Genomic DNA, 22,602 nt, shown 5'->3' with positions numbered 1-22,602 from the left:
ATTTTCGTTCAGCTATATGTTGCTATGCAATTTTAGTGAAATCTTTATACTAATAGGACCATCAAAACAGTAGCTACAAAATATTTCCAGGATGGGGCAGCATATGGAAATAGAATCAACATCTTAATATGGCCACATTGAACAGTTTTGGGTTATGGCCAAGATTGAGGATGACAGCTGGATCAATCCACCATCAAAATCAAAATGTGTGTGTGTGTGTGTGTGTGTGTGTGTAAGTCAAACATTAGATGTAGGGATATGCTGAGGATATGGGATAAAAATTATGAAAATATTCAACACAATGTGATTATAAAACATTTATTGTCACATTATGGGTTGGTTGGTGCATTATGGTACTTTTAGTACTTCATTGGCTATATCATATCAAATAAGTAGGTGCTAGTTGATTTCCTTAAGGACACACTAAAGTGGCAGACCATCATGCAGTTCGCTGACCCAGTATCACAAATTTGGAAAAATATAAAAATGACATTGTATCGATAAGAATGTTAATTAATTTTTAAGCCTACATTATTCCTGGGTTATGCCCCTATGACTGTCCATATCCCCTGGTGCCCAGGCCTTGGATAACAAGGTGAAAATCATCAAAATCCCTATCCATTGACCCCCCACCCCCACCCCCCCACACACATATATTGTCTGCAAATGAGAAATAAAGTCATTTATACAACTAGCAATGGCCCTTGGGTCTATTCCTCAAATTGTAACACAAAAGCTGTTTAGAGCCCCAGGTGGCTAAGTGATCTAAGGCGCTTACCTTTACAGATCACAATCACCTCACCTGTCTGCATGGGTTTCAGTTTCACCTCAGCCAACATTGGTATGCAAGAATGCTTGCCAGTATCTTCCCAGGGTTCTGTAGTTCTTTCTGGGGATATCCTCAGTTCTTCCTGCAACAAATATACTTTCTGCCATGTATAGCCTATAAAGTGCTGAAAAGCATAAAACCCACAAAGACAAACGTAGATTCCAGTGTATGTCTTACCCCCACCCACCCCTGGACCACAACTTAGAAACCACTTAGATCCCACACAGGAGAGTCACAGTAGTTCAGTTGTTCAGGCACTGGACTCATGACCAGCTTTGCTTGAAATAGTTAAATCTGGCACTGTTTCAGGAGAAGAGAATATTTAGTTATTTTTTGTTTTTAAATTAAAAGGTGAAAATAGAAAATATACATTAAAAATAATCTGTGCTTAATGGCAATGAATACATGAAATGCTATAATGAATGCACAAGACAAGTGATAATATAAAATACTACAAATGTTTCAGGCACTTTAATAACACATACTATCATCTTTCAAACTCTGGTTGACCAAAATATCAAACTTGCTTAAGAATTTCACATCTGGGCAAGAATTACATAATAATTCTCAGCAATTCTTTTAAAAAACTTGTGATTTTGAAACAAGTAGTAAATTTACACATTACTTACCCCTTCAAAACAGCAATTTCCTCCAAGCAAATATACATATGTAAAGAAATTCTGACCCTTAAATAAAATCTAAGGTTTCCTCATATTCTACGTTCTGGTAAGGTGTTTGGCCTGTTTTGTTGGGTATCTTCATTTACATTTTTTTTATTAGTGTGCATCAGAGAGGCATAACATACTAGTTTAATTTGGCTGTGCCCTATAAGGTGTTTTTGCCAACTGGCTTGTTGCCTGTAATTGAACTTATCCAAGATCTCTATGTAATAAGCCCTATAAGGTGTTTTTGCCAACTGGCTTGTTGCCTGTAATTGAACTCATTCAAGATCTCTATGTAATAGGCCCTATAAGGTGATTTTGCCAAATGGCTTGTTGCCTGTAATTGAACTTATCCAAGATCTCTATGTAATAAGCCCTATAAGGTGTTTTTGCCAACTGGCTTGTTGCCTGTAATTGAACTCATCGAAGATCTCTATGTAATAAGCCCTATAAGCTGTTCTGCCAACTGGCTTGTTGCCTGTAATTGAACTCATCGAAGATCTCTATGTAATAAGCCCTATAAGGTGTTTTTGCCAACTGGCTTGTTGCCTGTAATTGAACTCATCCAAGATCTCTATGTAATAAGCCCTATAAGCTGTTTTGCCAACTGGCTTGTTGCCTGTAATTGAACTCATCGAAGATCTCTCTGTAATAAGCCCTATAAGCTGTTCTGCCAACTGGCTTGTTGCCTGTAATTGAACTCATCGAAGATCTCTATGTAATAAGCCCTATAAGCTGTTTTTGCCAACTGGCTTGTTGCCTGTAACTGAACTCATCCAAGATCTCTATGTAATAAGCCCTATAAGCTGTTTTTGCCAACTGGCTTGTTGCCTGTAATTGAACTCATCGAAGATCTCTATGTAATAAGCCCTATAAGCTGTTCTGCCAACTGGCTTGTTGCCTGTAATTGAACTCATCGAAGATCTCTATGTAATAAGCCCTATAAGGTGTTTTTGCCAACTGGCTTGTTGCCTGTAATTGAACTCATCCAAGATCTCTATGTAATAAGCCCTATAAGCTGTTTTGCCAACTGGCTTGTTGCCTGTAATTGAACTCATCGAAGATCTCTCTGTAATAAGCCCTATAAGCTGTTCTGCCAACTGGCTTGTTGCCTGTAATTGAACTCATCGAAGATCTCTATGTAATAAGCCCTATAAGCTGTTTTTGCCAACTGGCTTGTTGCCTGTAACTGAACTCATCCAAGATCTCTATGTAATAAGCCCTATAAGCTGTTTTGCCAACTGGCTTGTTGCCTGTAATTGAACTCATCGAAGATCTCTATGTAATAAGCCCTATAAGGTGTTTTTGCCAACTGGCTTGTTGCCTGTAATTGAACTCATCGAAGATCTCTATGTAATAAGCCCTATAAGCTGTTCTGCCAACTGGCTTGTTGCCTGTAATTGAACTCATCGAAGATCTCTATGTAATAAGCCCTATAAGGTGTTTTTGCCAACTGGCTTGTTGCCTGTAACTGAACTCATCCAAGATCTCTATGTAATAAGCCCTATAAGCTGTTTTGCCAACTGGCTTGTTGCCTGTAATTGAACTCATCGAAGATCTCTATGTAATAAGCCCTATAAGGTGTTTTTGCCAACTGGCTTGTTGCCTGTAATTGAACTTATCCAAGATCTCTCTGTAATAAGCTTGAACATAAAGTTGGATAACACTCTATTGAAAAAACATGAAGCTTCTCGAGTGTTCCCAATCATGCTGACTGAAAAATGACACTCAACAGATATAGAGCCAAATCATAAACTCGCTTGCTTTCAGCCTGGTGAGCTAAACTGAATCAGTAAGACAATGGCAGGGCAATGCCAAAAGACAATGGCACGACAATGCTAATCCATTTATGTTTACCCCCTTAGAGTCAAATCAACCCCCTTGCTGCAATATGCTAAAGTTCCTAATTTTTTTTACTTTCAATCACCATAAAGAACCTATACTGAAGAAAATCAAAATTATTTCACACATATTACTGTCATCAAGAGGAGAAAGGAATACAAATGGACAATTTGCCAACAAAATTACTCAGTATGAAAATTTCCATCAATACACCTCTCCCTTGATAACTCGTGCACAACAGGGTCCACATAGACCGCACTATAAGCTATAAGCGAGACGCAAGTTACCGAGGGATGTCCAAAATTTGAAAAAATCGCTCTTTTACATCGAGAAAACCGTACAGGGGGGAGCGTTAGGGAACTGGGCTGTTTAATGACTGAATCCTCATTTTACAATCACTTCGATAATAATTTTTAATAATGCACTTTCTCTAATGAAGCTGTTCATTATTCTGTTTAAATAACATTTTTTTTCTCTCAAAATATCCAACATATGAAAGATCATTCCAACTGGTTTGAACAACCATCACGTGTATGCGAAAAATCTGTGTCACTGCTTTTTGTTTTCTTGATGAGTCTTGTTCCCATAGTGGTATTTAATAGTATCTTGCCAAATTGGTGGTTCACAATTTGGGAACTAGACTAACTGTTGATACACCACCAAACAAGATTCCTTTTTTTTTCTCAAAAACACGCGACATTTATTTCATGACACGTCTACGTCAAAACTTTTTTTATTGTTCAATTAGTACAATGTTAATGTCGTGATTTCATTGGAAGTAATACTGAAAGTTCTTATCATCCCTGAGGATATATGTAAATGCCAGTTCAAGAATTCTCTGAAACTCGCATGCCCACAATGGTACGTATCTGTGAAATCAAGCTCTTTATTTTACGACGTATTCTTTTCGCTTTGCTGCCTTGTTATCTTTGATCAAAGTTATGAAAGAGTCGGTTAATTTAAGGTAATTTTTGTTACATACACAATAACGTTTATCACAGTGTTCAATTGATCAAATGAAGTAAGTTCGCCCGACATACGACCGAGGCCGCTACATTTTAAGTTATTCTGATTTTTGTGCCTTTTAACTTTTCTTTTATTCCACCTCCTTTTTCTTAATCAAAAGACATAATTAACGTGATAATATAAAGGTGGCCAGCTTTGAATTCAGTGCAACAATACAACAAATACTTCTGCAAGTCAGTTATCAAAACACAGTCGGCACTTAATTAGGTTCTCAGAGAAATGCTCGCAGACATAGCTGTTACGGTAGATTGACATATTTTACGTTTAATTACAAGAGGACACACTGCACTTATGACGATTACACTTAAAAGGAACTAAAAGATGGAACTAGAACCCAAATTTCAATTGATAAAAAAATTATTTAATTTGTATTTATTTATTAAAGTACTGCCTCCACTCGGCATGACATTTTCATTGATCGAAATTTCCGTACATATCGTTAATTGCGGAGTACTAGGAATATTGTTTGGAAAGAAAATGTAAAAAATTGTATGAATTATTTTTAAATTTGATATTTCATAGTGTTGATTAAAATTTTCAGGTCCTATCTACCATTTTCAACGATAAAACAAGTGACACATCAAAGTTTACGTTACCAATTTTGATTGCGATTTTCTTCAAGTTCAACAAATAGGGATAATTTTTCTTTGGTATTTTCGAGTTTAAAAAATGGGATCCACACCTGACACCACGTTATAAGCGGGTTCGCGAGTTATCAGAGCACCAGTTATCGAGAGAGTGGTGTACATAAAAACAAAACCAGATAAAATTAGGATCTACTCTAGAACACTGCAGGTAGTAACTTTAATCTGGAACCCAGACCTTTGGATAAATGTGGTTGTTAAGTTTCATGGCAATCTCCCAGCTCTTCAGGCGGGCAGTGATCAGATGGATAGAGAGATGGATGGACAACAGGCTGTCGCATAAGCTCTTTTGGGTTTTAACATGAGCTAAACAATGCATAGTCCATAAACTGAGGACACGAAAACCATCAGGTTTGTCTCCGATAGCTATGTTTGAGTACGAGGTCATGTGATGTTTCAGATTATAAGCAAAACTTCTGCTTGGGAAAAAATGATGAAACGTTGAGCAAAATTTATCTAGTTGTCACACCCAAACAAATGGCAAAAAGGTGCCCAATTTACTGTCTTGTAACGGCAAGTGTAAATATAAACTTTGTCTCAATGTCAATACAATATGACTAAAAGATCTCCGACATAACAGGATTTGAATGACACTTATGAACAAAGCCATGACTTGCTGACCTTTTGATTTGCCAATCAAACTACAAACTTTACTTTCATGAAAGTGAAGTACATAATCTGTAACATAAATTTCTAATAAAAACTCTTCCTCACATGAAATGAAATTCTTTATCTAACAGGTTACTAAAACTAAATGGTCCATGAATTCCACAGGTCCCAGAAACATCAACCTGTGCCTGTCAGATCCACTGACTGTAAGTAGATCTTGATTTTAATCAGACTGTATATCTAAAGAGAACTTTTCCATTTATAAAGACTTTCAAAACTGAGACTTAGTATTTTAGGGTCATTTAACTCAAGAAATACTAAATTCGGATTTTTAGAGTCCAATCAAATATGTGCATGATGGTCACCGAATAGGCCTGCAGAGTTGGGGGTATTTCATTGTGATCAAATGGGATACATACATATTGGTAACATTCTTGTGTTTCCTGATCACCAAACAGGATTGCAGGCTTAATGGCAAAAGTTTTGTGCTTAATGGTCAACAATAGAGCATGCATACTTAGGGATACGAGTCTAGTGTTTGTGGTTTTGAGTAGTTTCACTGTTGACATGTCAGCTGTAATGTCCTCAAATCCTCATAAACCAAGTCTCGTTATAACACAATCTAGAAACATTTGTTTAAAAAAGGCAACAAATGTAATTCACAGAGTGAGTCATGATGGCAAAATATTATCATAACAGTATATTGTAGAATTTGCTGCCATGAATTCTGACGTTTGACCAATCAGAAAGTGCACTAAATTCAAAGATTCAAGTATATTTTCTGTATTCATATGACCTTTAGTTATGTACTAAATTATACGTAAGCATTTATCATCCCCAAATTTAAGTACAGGTGGCTGCTACATGAAGCAGATTTGACGGCAGGCTTACTATCTTCCAAATATGTACAACTGCATATGAATAAAAACTTAACATAAGTAATTTTTTATCAGGCTTTTTTATAGTTTCAGTTATCATGTCAAAAAAACAGAAAACAAAAACATACTGTGTACTGTTCTTTCTACCAATTAAATGTAATTAGGCAATACACAAATTCCCTCATGATATATTAAAGCAACTATAAAAATTATTCATGTATCCAGTCATTCATCCTTCCCTAGGAAGTATGCATGAGATCTTGTCAAATGTTATGCACTGAAGTGGAAACAGTCAAGCACAGAAAAGAATGGTGTAAAACAGTGTCTTCTTTAATCGTGGAAGGCATGTATCTCTGATAAATCAAGTACAACTATCACTTTGTGCAGTCATCCATTGGAAAACATCATTAAACCTATCAAATTTCATGAGTCTATTAACTTATAAGGTATTCAGTTGCTCTTTCAGCATCCCAATTGTGTGAAGACAATGCTACTCGCACTTTGTTCTGAAAGAAAGGTACAATAATGTTAAAACTACAACTTCTATCATATTGCTCAAGGAATTTACATTACAGAAAATGCATCAAAGCATCCATGACAAAGAAATCGCTGTAAAAAATTACCTTAGATTTTGTTTTCAAAGGAAAATTGATAAAGTATTACAGTGTATGTTGTTTAATAGATTGATCAGAATTTGAAAAAAAATCTATAAATTTTAGAACTTTCCTCAGAAACTGTGCCATAAAATCTGTTAAAGCAATTAAAAATTTCCATGCACACAAACACTGTAATCGCCAAATCCAATACACATTCAGACTCTAATCATAAAATCCAATACACACTAGGACTCTAATAACAAAAACCAGGTTTTCTGATTTGTTTGATTACTGACATTCTTAATAGCAATTACTGATCTTGACTGAAATAATGTGAACATGTACAATACAAAATAATGCTGATATGAGTTAAATGGGATTTAATTTACGGACTACTGTCAATGCATAAAAATAATTCATAATTTGCCAAAATGCCAATAAGCCGGAAAAGGCTACATACTTTGTTTATTTACTTGCATATAAATTGAATCCAAGAGCAAACTGCAATGACCCAGACCCCGATTTGCCACTGCATTTTGCTCTGGCAGACCTGGGCCTATGCAGTTTGTTAGGACTAAACTACTGGGCAAAAAAAAACAACAAAGACCTCGCTTTTCTAAGACATTATGCTCTGACAGGTTTGGGTCTGTGCAGTCTGTTAGGATTGATAAAGAACAAACAACACAGACCTTGATATGCAAGTGCATGATGTGATGGTAGATTAGGTTCTATCTTGTTTATAACTGTCCAGACTTTAAAATGACTATAAATGGAAGAAGAGAACCAATCTAGAGGGATTACTCTTTCTGACCAGGAAAACTGATCCCTCATGATAGATGGTCTCTTTAAAAGTGGTTAGTTTCATACAAGTTGGTAAATTTTTGTTTTATGGTTTCTGAAAATTAGTTATTTAAATTTTTTCTATTTTTAGTAATGCTGGCCATGTTTAATAATGGATCCATATAAATCTGTACCAAAGTGAAAGCTCTTTATGCTTCCATTCTGTCAAATTTGTACCAAAGTGAAAGCTCTTTATGCTTCCATGCTGTCAAATTTGTACCAAAGTGAAAGCTCTTTATGCTTCCATGCTGTCAAATTTGTACCAAAGTGAAAGCTCTTTATGCTTCCATGCTGTCAAATTTGTACCAAAGTGAAAGCTCTTTATGCTTCCATGCTGTCAAATTTGTACCAAAGTGAAAGCTCTTTATGCTTCCATGCTGTCAAATTTGTACCAAAGTGAAAGCTCTTTATGCTTCCATGCTGTCAAATTTGTACCAAAGTGAAAGCTCTTTATGCTTCCATGCTGTCAAATTTGGTGAAATTCTGTGGTTTATAAGAAGTCATTTCTAGTTTAGTTATGCTAGCCACAATTGATAACGTTATCAATTGAACAAATCTGAAACATCTTTATGCCAGAATGCTACTGTAAAATTAAGTACAAATTAGTCAAATGGTTTTTTGAAAGTTGCAAATAACACTTGTGATGAGACAAAGCAGTTGACGGACAACAAACAATGAAATACGAGTCCCTTGATGGACTGAAGCTCTACCAGCCAAAATGAATTTCCTTGAATTCAAGACAATTTCTTCTTTTTGACTGCAGAGTGTTGAAACCATTAGTAACAGCGAACTTACAAAGACAGTAAATAATTTAAGAAGATATATCAATCATTTGAATTTGATTGGTAACTTTGATATGTCAGTTCCATTATTGTTGTCTGCTTCTCTCAATCTCTATTTCTCCATTTTCATATCTGATTACAATAAGGATTGAAGTTTTGACATAGCCTGCTGATCTGTGAAAAATAAATTTTGTACTTTATTTCTGGGCCTAAATTACTGATAATTCCGTGGATTCCCAGTCCTCTTTTGCATTTATGTATAAGACATAAAATAAAGAGATGAAATGAGCTCACTTCATTTGTGGTCCATTAAACCTCAATTGCTACAGTAATATGAATAAAATAAAATATTGTGTGAAGAACACTACATGAGAACTGTCTTTCTGCTGAATCAATGATCTAAGAAGGTTATTGTTTTTTAATGTTTTTAGTAGTAGAACATACAAAATGTAATAAATCATATATGGTCAAAACAGCAATCTCTAACTACAAGGCCTGCCATTATTCCTATTATAAGGCGAGTATAATCATGGATTCAATTTTTGATAGTAAAATTACATATATCATGTACTTTATTATAAAGTGGTCTCACTATAAGACTTTATACTCCACGGTTACCATTGGCAGCATTATGAGTACTGTATTTCATGCCATTTAAATAATACAGCAACTATTAGATCATGTTCTTATTTGCCTGACTTGTTGGAAATCAATATATTTTATAACAGTTTATTTGAAAAGAGTATAAACTGTGACCATATTTAATAGGATGAATTACTTGCTAAGGGATCAATGTCTATGCAATGCAGTTATTGATGTGCATATGCCATGTCTGCCATTTAAAAAATTGAATAAAAAATTCAATGCAATAATCTCATTCTTTATTGTACAATAACCGAACAAATACTAACCGCATCAAACCCCATTCCTGATAATTGTGCTACTTTTGCATCTAGTTCTGGCGTTCTATTTGGACCTGAAAGTTGAAAATTTTGTTGTAATACAGTACAAAGATTACATCGAGGAGCTACATAAGTGATTGTTTCAAATGAAAGTTATGCAATAGGACTAAAAATTTCAGACTCGTTTCAAGTTTTGGTGAGCACATACAAATATAATTTTATTCAATATAACCACAGAATAGTTACATAACTCGGTGACATACCAGGATGACTTCAAAATTACAATTTTACTTTACAAAACATGATGATGTCACTTGTGGTGGCACATGGCATTTTGATACAAAATATAAAACCTGACAAGACGATGTTAACCTAGACAACACAAAAGTCATGTAATAAAAACAAATCACAAATAGACATAATGACCATGTCAATGTTGAGGGCCCTTGGTGGTCAAGTGGTCTAACATGCTCACCATTAGCATTCATTACCATCTAAACTCTGTCCATATGGGTATGAGTCTCATGCTCTGTCATACCAATGTGGGTATGTGAGAAAGCTTGCCAGTAGCTTTTCTTGGGTCCATGGGTCTTACCAGGGTTTTCCTGGATTCTTTCTTCACCGCATGTAATGTCCGCTACGTATAGTCTATCTTGAGCTAAGAAATGGCAATGAACACAAAACAACAACAATAATAATGTCAACTGTAAAAGATTATAATTATGGATCAAATCTTTTCATGTGATCATAGGAAGCATATCATGTGGCCATGATGTGAATGTCAATTAACCATGTTTTGGTGAATTCATTATTATTCTTGTAGTACCACTTAAATAATTTTTGTGGGTAAACCATGAAGTTAATGTCACAAGAAAATATGAACCAAGCTGACAAGTCCAAATCCGCAACCCCCTCAACTGATCATACAATGGCAAGTAACCAGTTATTTGTTTTAACACCGCTGCTATTTACAGTGCTGAAAAATGACTACTAGGATATGTTTATGAAAAAGAATGAACAACGAAAACCAACTGATGATTTTTTTAATTACAAGCACAACTTGAAGAACACCAATTTTTTCAATTAAAATATGTTTCTTTGAGAATACTAACCCAATCAAAATACCTTAGGAGAACTACTACTACCTCGCAAATCCAGTCCTCCCAGATACCACTTTCAGCTAAAGAGAGCTAAAAGTTGCCTGCTGGGAGGATATATGTTTATTAGGATTGGGTAAATATTCTGGATGGAAAATATTTTACTTGGAAAAATTAGTTTCTTCTTCAAATATGTTACTCAATAATAATACCTTTGGAGAATAGGTAAGAGGTGGAGGGAGGTACATCCCTTTCCCTGGAGATATCATCTCCTGTACCCTATGGTATGTGAGACAACTTCTAGGTAGCCCAACTGGAAGGCATGAAGCCACGTCTTAAGAAGCTGTCTATTGACCTGGAAGTGTGACCTGTTGAACTGCGAAGATAGGTCATACCAGATCGGACTGGGCCCTTTGAGATGACAAATCTCAGAGATAAAGCTAGAGAATGTGGACTCTGATCTCCATTCCACAGCCTGAATGATGTCAGTTAGCAAGCAGTTCCATTCAAATGCTAGGCAAGTGGCAACTGCCCTAACTCGTGAGCTGAATTGCGTAATAAGTTCATTTGAGCTGGGGTTATTTCCCTGTATGCTGAGTAAATAACACACTTAATCCAGGATGAAATAGTCTGCATTAATATATCTTCCTGTCCTTGAGAGGCAGAAAAAGGTATGATCTCCCTCAATATAATGGTGCTATTTGATTACGGTACCACTTTAATGGCCTGACTGGGTCTTGTTTAATGGCCTTCAGCTGATATGTCCAGAGACAGAAGTTTCGTGACAAAAGTCTGATTACCCATGGAAGGGAGACAGTTCTCGGCCATAAAAGAGGATGCCATCATAAGTAAGACTGACCCATCATGTTGGAACTGCATATAATTTGGGTCTGTGGATAGGGCATTACTATAATTCTGCCTACCATTGCTAATGCCATGAGGAAGCATGTCTTGTAGGAAAGGTGCATCAGTGAAGCTCATGCAACTGGTTCAAAAGGTGTCTTGTTCAGCCAGGTTAATACCCAAGATAGTTTCCACTTGGGGCAGTGGGTTAACATTTTAGGTTGTGTAAACTCAAAGTTGGTGAGAAGGTCGGACAAGTCCTTGTTTTGTCTGATGTCCTCTCTCCCATGATGACAAATGGTGTCAGCGATCATGGAGCGGTAGCTTTTGACCATACTCGATGCTAACTTTCTCTACCTGAAGAACCAGAGGAAGAAATTATCTGTGGTATAAATGCCTGGAGAGGCAGGGTATGTTCATTTACATAACACTGGGTGAAAAAATGCCATCTGCTTTCATATGCTTTTAAACTGAAAGACCATCATACCTGTGCAATCTCCACAACTGGTTGCAAAAATTATTTAAGTGTGAGGGCCTGTTTGATATGATCCAGACGTGCAGGTTCAGGAGCTCCAGGCAGGGATGAAACAACTACCATTATGGTTGTTTGAGTAGATGAGGGAAAACCCCGAGTTTTCTGCAGGGTTTCCAATGCAAGATTGATGAGGTCATTGATCCATGACTTCTCCCATTGGAGTGGTACAATGAAAATGAGGTGACAGGTCGATTCCATTGCTTTCTGCATCACTTGTGGAATCAGTTGTTGGAAGGTAGGTGTATTGTGGAATCAGTTGTTGGAGGGTAGGTGCATGTGTTCAGGTTGGTAGAATCCAATGATGGGGCATCAACTGCCCAAGCTTTTGGGTCAGGGATAGGAGAGACAAATGTTGGGAGTTTGGCATTCCACCCTATCACAAATAGGTCCACTAATAGCTGGTCCCACTGGGTAGAGATATGAGTGAAAACAGGTATGGAGAGACCATTCTGTCTGTATTAGTCGACTGTTCCATGACAATGAGTTGGACAGTATGTTGAGGCGTCTTGGGATATGGTGAACATGTGGATTTGTTGTTGACAACACCTCTTTAGAAAGTCCCATACCATGATACAAAGGTCTGGGGTCATGGTTCCTCATTATTCTTTGATGTAAGTCACTAATGTAGAGTTGTCAGACAGAATTAGGACTCCCCTGCAAGTTAGGCATTCCTGCTACCAGTGATAGGCTTTAACAATGGCTGTTATCTCCAGAAGATTGATGTGCTAAAGGCATTCCTGGGGAGACCATGCAATGCTGGGTTTCCGACAGGATGGTAGTAGGAGGGCTCCCCAGCCTCCATACTGGCATCATTACAGATTGTAATCTCAGGCAGTGGTACCTGCAGATGTATGCCCGCTGTGAGCAAAGATAGGTTGCCCCAAGGTTGAAGATGGTGCCTCATTTGTGTGGAAATGATGAGAGGTTGATCAAGAGGGCAAACTTTCGGTTTCCATTGAGACAGAAGAAGCATTTGCAATGGGCACATAACAAGGCAGCTTAGGATGTGGCGGTCTGCTGCCACATTGAATAAGCCAGGAAGGAATTCCTGTGTTGATAGGGTTCTCCTGGAGAGTAAAGAAACCAACATTTTGCAGATTTTCAATGGCTGATCTTGAGGGAGATGAACTACGTTTTCTTGTGTACTGAACTCCATATCTAGGTGATCAAATTGTTGGGAGGGTATTAGGTCAGATTTGTCCTTGTTGACAAGAAAGACCAAACTAGTAAGTAATGTGATGAGGGTTATCAAGTCGTGATGTAAAATAGAACTCACCCAATGTTTTTGCAGGATAATGTCCAGGTAACTTGATGTTGATGCCACTTTTTGAGCCCACGTGTTGTTGTGGCAAATCCTGTCCCATTCAGGAGAGAAGAAATGAAGCCGTCCTCCTACCTGGATGTCTGGAAAGGGTGGATTGGAGATGATGTCATTTATTGAGGCGAGGAGGCTGTCGAGAGGAGAAACATTGGGTCTAATTAAAGGACCCTCTGTGTTTTGTTAGCTTTAGTTTGCAATGGCTGTGGCTTTTGCTAAAAGGAGCTCTGGCAGGATTGTTTTCCAGAGGTTTGTATCCTACATATGACTCTTGGATCCCATTCATAATTTCCCGTAGTATCCCTGCATCAATGCTGTGTTGGCGAAGGAGGGAAATTTTTCTCCTTAGTGGCATGTTTGCGGACTTCTTCAATCTAGCTGTTAAAAAAAAGGTTTGAAGATAAAAGTTGTGCAAGCAGTTTGGCGTTATGGGATCCTTCAGAAAGGTGGAAGTCGAGAGTACTGAGTAGCATTTCGCCAACTGTAGATTAGTAGCTGTGGTGAAAACATAGGCCATTACTGAAACCGACTCCAATGCATGTCCTGTAGTATTAAAGGCTGTAGGAGAAAGGCAAACCATGGAAATGAAGTCCAGCCCACGGTGACAATAATGCGCACTAACTGTTGAGTGTCGTCAAAGGCCACCCAATCCACACATATGGAATGTGGTTTGGACATCCCCAAAGCAGTGACATCATGGTCGATTGCTGGGGTTTCCAAGTGAAAGGCTGGCATATAACAAAGGTAGAACCACCAGTGGAAGTTAGATGGGAGTCAGTTTTGTGAAAAGAAACGTCTGTTGATGCTGGGATCCTGTAATTGGTGGTGAAGAGTATTCATGATGTCTGTAACTCTTCCTAACTGTTGAATTAACTTGAAGTTGGCTTCCTCCTTTTTCATCATAAGATCAACAGACATTGTATAGTCAAGAACCTAAGACATCCCTTGAGAACAAACATCATTGTCGTTGGTGGCACAAGGCAAGTCTTAATAGTGATGAGATCTGCCACTCAAGAAACTTAGTATGCCCCAAATTAGAAACCGTGACCTCCAGATAGTCACTGAGTAAAGAGTCTCTTCCTGTGGCAGAGTATCAGGAGACTTGTGAGACGATATAGAAGTATGAGAAGTTAATTGAGGCATCATGCTGAAGGGGTGTCCTGAAGTGGCATATGTGCTGGAGCAATCCCTGGACATGTCCGCATAAGTCTGTTGCAATGTACGGTTAGCTCTGTATTGTGATTGAGCACTTAAAAGATGATGCTGTTGCTGCTCCTGATCCCTTGAGTATGGCCTATGCCGGTTGCAATGGAAATAGGCCATCTGTGTGGAAGAAGTATCATCTGAATCATAATGCTGGAACAGATCACGGGATGTTTGAGCCACATAACCGGTCCATATATCTGTTGAGCAAGGGGAAAGGAATGGCTGTTTGTTAAGCTTTTTCCCTTGCTGTTGCAAATGAGAAATGGAGTCAAAACTGATAGGAGTCACCCATAATGCTGGGTCTTGGGACGATGACTTGGATGCTGGGATAGATTCTGACAGATCGCTTTCAGGCGCTTTATGTCTGAAGGGTCAAATTATCTCCTTTGTCTACACTAAAATCCCATATGGAGGAAAGGTCATCATGCAGATTGATGATGTTGTCATCTTTTGCTGTTTGTTTCTGTGATTTGCCCATGGTTAAAACCTGTAAATATAATGAGCGGAAAATATAAACATGTAGGTTCTTGCACCTGTCACCTTGTAGGTAATATCAGTACTGAGCTAAAACTTCAGCTGACCCAGTGAATGATAACAATGAATAAGCAACGAACTGTATTGTGAGTATAATAATAAATATACAACTATATGCATGCACCTGTCTTGTTTGGATATCGATAAGGTGCAGAGCTAACTAAAAGATAGTTAACTGGATAAAAAATGTGATAGCTGACAAATTAAATGCCAATACTACCTGTTGGAGAGGTCAAGAATGTCACAGACATGTAGAACCACTGAAATGTGATGTCCGGACACTAAGGCTGATTAGGTATAAAACATTTTAGGAGACAAACCAATAAACATTACACATGTCTAGGTGTAAGACAATTTACAGAATAAGGATAATACTACCTGCAGGAAGGCTCAGAGACAGACTATACAAGTAACTCATGGAAACAAGGCACCAAGGCGCTAAATAATGCTGTGGTAAAGAATGTCCGTCTGTATGTACCAGAAATGAAGGATTTACACAGATATAACTGGGTTCTGAAAGACATAAATAAACTTGCATGCATAAATTATTGCAGCTATTGATATATCCAGTGCAGTGGGGTGAAAGGACCCTTCCAAGTGAAAGTTGTTGTTGTAGGGTTTAACGCCATTTTTCAGCACGTGATAGGCTATACATGGTGGCCAGTATTAATGGTGGAAGAAGAAACTGGGAAACCCCGGAAAGAACCACTGACCCTCGAGAAGCTACTGGCAAGCTTTCTCACATATCCACATTGGCCGAATCCGAGACTCGAACCCATGCAGACAGAGGTGAGATGGCAGTGATCCGTAACGGAGAGCACTTTAGACCAATCGGCCACTCGGGGCCCCCTCCAAGTGAAAGAGATATGCGTCCAAGTTGAAACTGGATGGCAAGGTCTCTCTTGAAAGACAGCATGCTATGTCACATGAGCGGATGTAGTAACTGGTATATTCTTACACTTTGCCGCTAAGTCTTATAGGGTGAGATCATTCTGCCAGACCACCACATACGTCGGCAGAGAATTTTGAGCTCTTCTGAGCAAAAAGTAGTATCTGGGAGGGCTGAATTTTTGCTGTAGTAGTAGTTCTCCTATAGGTATTATGATTGGGTAACGTATTTAAAGAAGAAATTAAAGATGTGTACTAATATGTTAATTCTGTTTGATACTGAAGTAACAAATCCAATATAACTAATAATAGGTGTCCTTTACTTTCCAAATCACGTTATTATATATGTTTATAATAGTGAATTCTGTGTCCTTCTTTACTTTCTGCAGGGAATTTATTATATTCATTATAATGAATACTCACTAAAAATCCTTCCATGCAAGAGGTTCACGTGTATGCTGTAACTGTATTCATCTCAAAGCAATTTTATATACCATGTATACTCGCTTACACGTTTAGCCCGACTGCAAATGATATTTTACCGTCATCTGCAGTTGCACTGACAGATTTGGATCCATGTTGTTTTTGTTCTACTGATTATTCCAAACAATCTGCATAGAATCAGATCTGCTGGCGTATTATGCAACATCAGATCAGGGTAAGTGAAGTTTGCTATTTAACACAACTTTATAAGTGAGTGTATATGGTAGCAAAAAAAAATTCAGCCATCATAAAACATTCACATTTATATTTCTTAAGATGTTAACAAATCTGAGGCTGTTGTAATGAAGATTGCAGCAGTTCTGGTCAATTTTTGGGCAAATATGGAATATATATGCACCAATTAAATCAAAAGACAGAATTAACTCATCTAGAAAACTGAAAATGTTTATTCATAAACAAAAGACATATCCTTACTTCTCCCACAAGAAAAAATAAAGGATGTAATCAGTGAACTATGATTATAACACACAACATCATCCTGGACACTCTTGGCTTGGTTTTAATGTAAACAGTAAACAACAAGAGAAACATGTAAAATGACTAAAGAACTAAGTCATCCAGAAAACGCCAGCAAGTTATTAAGAGAAAAATACCTCATTCACTCCAGGTGTTACATATTAACTCCACAGTCAAACAATGTACTCAATGTGTTGCAGTGAAATCATGGTAAGAAGACCTCTTTCACTGCTGGCATATTGTATTAACTATTACAATGAGCAAATGAAACACAGGGACACGCTGATAGTAATTTGTTGTCACGATACCCCAAATTTACCAAACTGATGCCAAAATCATATTCTTATCAAGATTATTGATCAATTTACTTGCTACAATGACTTTTAGGACCAATGTATCCCTGAAATGGTTTTATACAGAAATTATCTTTGAAAGAATCATGAAAATTCTCGCTAGTCCTATGACACAGATCCTCTTTTAGTGCCACCAGAAATTTTTGTTGGTTTTGTGTTAGACTGCCATGAACTGTTATTCAGTGATGACTTATGGGTATTCTATCAGTGGTGACTTATGGGTATTCTATCAGTGTTGAATTATTGGTATTCTATCTATGATGACTTATGGGTATTCTATCAGTGATGACTTATGGGTATTCTATCAGTGATGACTAATAGGTATTCTATCAGTGATGTCATATGGGTATTCTATCAGTGATGACTTATGGGTATTCCATCAGTGGTGACCTATGGGTATTCTATTAGTGATGACTTATAGGTATTCTATCAGTGATGTCATATGGGTATTCTACCAGTGATGACTTATGGGTATTCTATCAGTGGTGACTCATGGGTATCTGATCAGTGTTGAATTATGGGTATTCTATGTGATGACTTATGGGTATTCTATCAGTGATGACTTACGGGTATTCGATCGGTGTTGAATTATGGGTATTCTATCAGTGATAACTTATGACGGTGTTGAATTATGGGTATTCTATTTGTGGTGACTTATGGGTATTCCATCAGTGAAGACTTATGGGTATTTCATCATTTATACTATATATACAAGGATTTGCACTGACTATACATGCCACTATTTAGGTTCAGAGAGAATTCTGAATTAAATCTTCTATTATTAAGACTGATATTGTCAAAGCTTTATCCAGATGCAAACCTCCAGCATATACATGTGTCCAATGCTTGGCTGTGTCCTGGAATATCTTTGGATTTTCTTTATATTGTTTGGCCACCACTGCATCCTGTGGATCGTCAGGCTCTGCAGCAGCTAAAAGAGCTTGTAATGATAGAAGAACTGTTCTTAATGTCATTGCAGCAGCCCTGGAAATGGTACATGGGAGATTTTAAAGCATAATTTTCATACATATTAGTGGCAGTGGGTTTAACAAGACATAAACAATAAAAAAAACTTTTCATTGATATCAAAAGCATCTTATCCTGACATGCACTGTTCTTAAAATGTAATATTGAAGATATTAATATATAAGCCAGATTTTATGGGATGAAAATCACAGCATTTATGTACCTCTGCAGTAACACCATATATGACCAATTCCAGAACCTAAGTTCCTATACTCATACACATCTAGAATACACATATAATCTGTGGAGGGTGACCTTTCACTATATACACTGCATAATCATTATTATGTAATGTTCAAGACTTAAAAAAAACTTAATTCCCACTTTCAATTTCAATGGATAGAAAGAGCCTTCTGCATAGGTTGGGGTGTATACAAAAAGGGAACGAAAACTGTATGGTCTTGAGTTAAATACAAACATTTAACCCATTTTAGTATAATATAAAATACAGGTCAGATTGGCCTTCTTTGGTAGAAGTACTGAGATGCATCCAATGATCAAGTTCCATCATTCAATGTAGCAGCACCTAAGAAATAAACTTTCAGAACAAAATTTAACAAGTCACCAAAGCATGAAAGATAGGTCAGAGAACTCTTTTAGCAATAAGGGTCTAGTATTTATCCAGATTCATTACCTCACCAAATTTCAAGGTTCAAGGTAGAACTGTAGGCATATGGAATGCCTCAAACTCGTGCCTTCATGAGCTAATGCAAACTTTAACCAAATCCAGTAAAATATAAAACAAAATATAGGTCATATGTGGTACTAATAGTCCTAGTATCCTCAATTTACAACATAAATAATACCCAAGAAATGAACATCAATTACAAAATGTGAAACTAGTCAGTAAAGTGTGAAATATGGGCTATAATGACCTACTTTCACAATGGAAGAGTAGTGCTCATCAAAATAGATCACCTCACCAATTCAAAGGATAAGATAGCATACACACAGCAAGCAAAAATGTATTGTCATGAGCTAAATGAAAAAAATTAACCTAAGCCACAAAAATGTGAACTGTAGGTCACAGTGACCTTCTTTGTATGGGCATAGATGAAAAGCATTTTAGTTTAATCAAACAAGCATGAGCAGTTACAACAAAACAGAATCCATTACTGATAAATTTTAAAAATGAAAAGCATAATGGAAATAAAAAAATTCACAAAACTTCGTCATTTCATTCTTCAATTTATAATCTCTATCATCATCTTTGTGTTTCAAACCATGCGGGACCTTCTTTACTATAACAGATGTCATATTTGAATGGTCATTCCATCTTTTTAGACAAAAGGAGAGATGTAGTTCATCCTTTTCAATGGGCTCTGAATAATTCTGAAAATTTCTTTAACGCTGAAAATAACGTTGCCCTCCAATGCACATAAAAATTAAACTGCTTGCCCTTTTGCATTTTGTTCACTTTTTTATATATACTGAAACTAGACTTTGTATATATAGTCTAAGGAATCTCACCCCTTCAGTGAAAATGGACTTTTCCAGGAATCAAAAGTGAACAGTGGTCAGGGTTGTTGTTTATGGTGAATATGTCTGTTTGGTTTCAACCAAGAACAATATGTGTTATGAAACCCCTAGCAACAATCAGGGATGGTTAGAAGGACAAATGAAAAGTTGTGATGACTACAGTCCTCTGCCAACTACACTGATGGTGCCCTAATAATATTCGAAAAAGGGTTAAACCAACAGGTTCTCATTTTAGAAAAGTATGTCTCATCTGTTGAACAACATACATAAAATCAATAAATGAAGGAATGCATAGCAAACAAGAAAAGAAATGTAGTCAAAAATTCCTGACTACTCTAATTGTGGAGGATATGTTTAAACTAAATTATTGCAATCTGTATTGTTAACTGATGTTGAAATGCAAAAATTAGATTGGATGCTTCATATACTTGCCACTGATCTTTCAAAATATCGAGACAAATCGCTCCAGTTACTGAACTAATGTTTGGATGCCATATCTTTGTGACGAATTTTACCTGAAAAAGAAACAGCATCTACTTTACTGACAAGGTAAACATAATATATATAAAAAATAGCCCCTTGAAACGACCGATGTTCTACTGGCTAAAATGAATTTCCAAGAAATCCAAGATAAGACTTTTGATTTTAACTGCTGATTTTTAAAGCCATCCATAATATTCTAAAACAATAACATCTTGAAATTGGACACTGTGGTAACTGACACTATTTTGTTTTGGACCAACCAGACATCATTTGAAGCTTTCTGGTGATAATCCCATGCCAATACAACCATCTATCCACAATGAGTAGCAATATCAATGTTTTTTAAAAATGTAAATTGTGGCAGCCATCCTGGATGCAAGATTGGCACCATTTTCATTTAGAATCAGCTTTAAATCATAGTCTTTTGATGAAAACCCCTTTTCAATGTGGCCATCCATTAAGGAGTAGCAGTAAAAAAAAATTCAAGACTTAGCAACAAGGCTGGCATCATTTTCATTCAGACCAACTAGACACCATAAGAAGTCTTCTGGTGAAAACTCCATGTTGGTATGACTTTCCAATTAGGAGAAGTAAACCTGCCAACCCTGATGAGTCCGACTCAGTAAGGCAGTTGATTTTTTTCTGTAAGATTGACCAGTTTTCAGTAAGGTGTAGCAAAATATCAATAACTGCTATTGTAAAGCTGGAATACGTAATTAAAATTTTGACGTATCGATGACAAACATTATGTTCAACTGAAAAGTTTGTAAAGTACGTGTAGACTTTATTTACCACTAGTACAGTTGCACAAACTCTACTTCCAAACCCTATGCAGTTCAATGACTTGTTGCTATCTTTCAACTTGACATAATTCTTGGAAATTCTTTTCCATTTCACATGACGATGGCAATCACATCTCCCTCCACCAGTCATACTCAAATTGGCAAGTGATGTCCAATAAACGTAATTGTGTCTTTTCCAGCTTTTATTCACAAGAATCTGAATACTCCTTTTTATTCTTTTGTATTGACTATTAACACTTTTCTAGAAGCTTATTTTCCCTTTCATCTAAAACATGCATCACTTTCTGGATGCCATTTTTTAAAAATTTGTAATCAACAGTGTGATCATGCAGATGCTTTGCATGAACAAATATGTGCAGTTTAAAGCATCTGGGGTGCTGCTTTAAAGTTAGTCTTGTTCCCTGACTAATTTCACTGATTCTAAGATGAAACCCGGATCCAAATAAAACATGGATGAACCAATTATCTGGATTTTGTAGCAACGATCATTTTTCCATAGTTTTTGCTACTAAGCCCTAAGTCCGTATTTAAAGGGTAATTTTTGTAAGACTTACGGCAAAATTGTAAGAGTTGGCAGGTCTGGAGAAGCAATAATGTGATTTTCAAGATGGTGGCCGTATTAAATGTCAGATCAGCACCATTTTCATTTAAACACCATAAGACTTTTAGTGAAAACCTAATGTCAATATGACAATCCATCTGGGATGAGTAGCAGTAACCAGATTTTCAAGATGGCAGTATTTGTGTCCAACTGGCACTAGTTTCATTTATAACAATCAAGATCAATCAAATATCATAATAAATCTTCTGGTAAAAAAAATCATGTTAGTAACCATCATAATTGAAAATTTTAGCGATATGACTACCCATTCCAACAGAATAATGACAACAAGAATTTCATAATGACCACATTGGATGTCTGAATGTAAAGCTGTCAAAAGTTTAGAAAACTACTACCAGGTACCCATTCATCCTAATGACCTGTTACCCTGGGTACCCAATCAAAGGGAAATTAAAATGTGTACAAACCTGAAGTCAACATTTAAAAAAAAAATTCACAGTATCCTATAAATATCACTAACTAATGTCATCTGATACAAAGCCCAAGAATTCATCCTCATTATCTGATAAAGATCTGAAATCCTCCTTGGTAGTCTAGTAATCATTGTGGTCTAATCGTCATAACTATGGTCAGACTCCCTTTCCCTGGCCTCACTGTCATATGTAGATGCTTATTTAAAGACTGAGCTTAAGTTAATCATACAATTTGTGAAATTTATTCAGGGTTGCAACTGAACACATTTTAGTTGTGCGGCAAGATCAAATAACCAGCCTCTGTTACTTGCCACTATACCAAACTGGAGGCTCAATCAAGAGTTGTCATGTGGGAAAACAAGGGATTCAGGTTAATTATTCAACTGGAACATGCAGACCTCTGCTTGGCACTGTAAAAGTACATGTATTTGC

General features: G+C 36.8%; 1 protein-coding gene across 1 annotated transcript in view; it reads right to left on the bottom strand.

Annotated features, from left to right (window-relative positions):
* Positions 1–304: 304 nt before the first annotated feature.
* LOC149797467 (ubiquitin-conjugating enzyme E2 K-like) overlaps positions 305–22,602 on the bottom strand; it is a 36,977-nt gene continuing 14,679 nt past the window's right edge. The window contains exons 3-6 of the mRNA XM_089962278.1: positions 20,282–20,364; positions 18,165–18,328; positions 9,620–9,684; positions 305–6,996 (exon numbers count right to left, since the gene is read on the bottom strand). Of these exons, the coding sequence (XP_089818404.1) occupies positions 6,925–6,996; positions 9,620–9,684; positions 18,165–18,328; positions 20,282–20,364 (384 nt within the window). The 3' untranslated portion in view covers positions 305–6,924. The remainder of the gene's footprint in view (positions 6,997–9,619; positions 9,685–18,164; positions 18,329–20,281; positions 20,365–22,602) is intronic.

The sequence above is a fragment of the Sinohyriopsis cumingii genome, chromosome 6, assembly GCF_028554795.1.
Source record: "Sinohyriopsis cumingii isolate HCF-2022 chromosome 6, ASM2855479v2, whole genome shotgun sequence".
Taxonomy (NCBI): domain Eukaryota; kingdom Metazoa; phylum Mollusca; class Bivalvia; order Unionida; family Unionidae; genus Sinohyriopsis; species Sinohyriopsis cumingii.
This window is presented reverse-complemented; position numbering and strand designations above follow the sequence as displayed.